We start from the raw sequence: 1,565 nt of genomic DNA on the forward strand, positions 1-1,565 counted from the left end.
TTCTGTAACAGTTAAAGACAGTCCGCTGTAGGTCGGGGGCCAGTCAGGGCGTGTCTCAGTCAGCTCAGGCTGCCGTGACCAAGTGCCATAGACAGTGGCTCAAACAGCAGAGGTTTCTTTCTCACACTCCGGAGGCTGGAAGTTTCAGGTCACGGTGTCAGCAGAGGAGGTTCATCCTGAGGCCTCCCTTTTTGGCTTGAGGCGGCTGCCGTCTTGCTGTGACTTTATGTGGCCTTCTCAGTGCTTGTGTGGAGAGCAGATTCAGGGGTCTCATAAGGACACCAGTCCTTTCAGATCAGGACTCCACCCTCATGGCCTCATTTCACCTTAATTTCTTCCTTAGAGACCCCATCTCCAAATATAGCCACATGGGCTTAGGGCTTCCACATAATGAATTTCAAGGGCCCATAACCATCAGCCCATGACAGGGTCTCATGAGGAGACATCTCCTGGGACCTGGTCTTTAGCTCTGGGGTAACACCAGTAGGACTTTGTTTCTTTGCATGTGCTCCCTGGACCTACCTGGTTAATGGTAAGCCGGCTCGCAAGAACTAGTGGTGGCTGTGCCATCCTGTCTGCTTAGTCGTTTGGGTGTCTCCCTTCCTAGCAGTGAGATGTGTGTTCTTGCTTTCCAACACACCTTCGTGTGACAGTACCCTGGGTAGTGTGCAGAAGTTAGTACTAAGCATGCAACGAGAGCAAGGGAGGTAGGTGGTTTTGAGACAGTGCACTCAGGTCCCAGGGGCCCCGTGGACATCCCTCCCCACTGCTGAGGACACCCAAATGCACCTGGTTCCCCCGAGCTCAGCTGTGTTCAGGCCCCAGAACAGTCAGGCCTGCCCTGCACGCGTCCCCGTGGTGGCCATCACCAGCATGCTGCTGGACTGTGCTTGTCTGCTCAGAGTGGGGCATTCCATAATGAAGGCAGAAGCTCCTTCCTGCCCTGGGGCCTCAGACCGTCTTCCACCTGAAGTTTCTCTCTCTCTTTCATTTGCTCACTCTAATTCCCACCTCTCCTGTCCCGAAACTCCCATGGAGGACACTCCATGCCCGTCATTCCCTCCCAGGTGCCTGGGACAGTGTTTGCTGCAGGTGGGCCTGTAGTTATGAGGTGTCGAATGAGTGAGTGGTGGTCCAGTTGGCAGCTTTTCCTCAGCATTTTAGGGCAGCCTCATAGTGATTCTGCTAGTTTCAGTGCAAGTGAGATTTGGCAAATTTAAATAAGTTGTTGAAGAGATGCTAGTATTGTTTCACATAACAATCAGCAAATTGCAGGGTTGACAGGAAAACCCTCTGTGTTACTTCTAGACGTTGCCTGTTTCTTCTTTGAGCAGCTCCAGCTGTCGGCATCTCCTCCTTGTGCTGAGTCCATGGAGGCCACTCTGCCTCCCTCCACTTGTCAGGGGTGTCCTCCTCCCACTGCTTATCGGACGATGCGTGGTTTTTGGTCTCTTTGCCACCTTGGTCATTTCGGTAGGACACATTGCTCTGGTTGTTTAGTGTTCTCGAGGCAGTCTAGACTTGAGTGTAGTCTAGACCTGAGTGCAGTCTAGACCTCAAGGTAG

General features: G+C 52.7%; 1 protein-coding gene across 1 annotated transcript in view; it reads left to right on the plus strand.

The window, feature by feature from the left end:
* ABCB10 (ATP binding cassette subfamily B member 10) overlaps positions 1 to 1,565 on the plus strand; it is a 42,560-nt gene that overhangs the window by 20,469 nt on the left and 20,526 nt on the right. Inside the window, 1 exon segment of the mRNA XM_019626347.1 lies at positions 12 to 82. Coding sequence (XP_019481892.1) covers positions 12 to 82 — 71 coding nt within the window.

Source organism: Hipposideros armiger, unplaced genomic scaffold, assembly GCF_001890085.2.
Source record: "Hipposideros armiger isolate ML-2016 unplaced genomic scaffold, ASM189008v1 scaffold_667, whole genome shotgun sequence".
In the NCBI taxonomy this organism is placed as follows: Eukaryota; Metazoa; Chordata; class Mammalia; order Chiroptera; family Hipposideridae; genus Hipposideros; species Hipposideros armiger.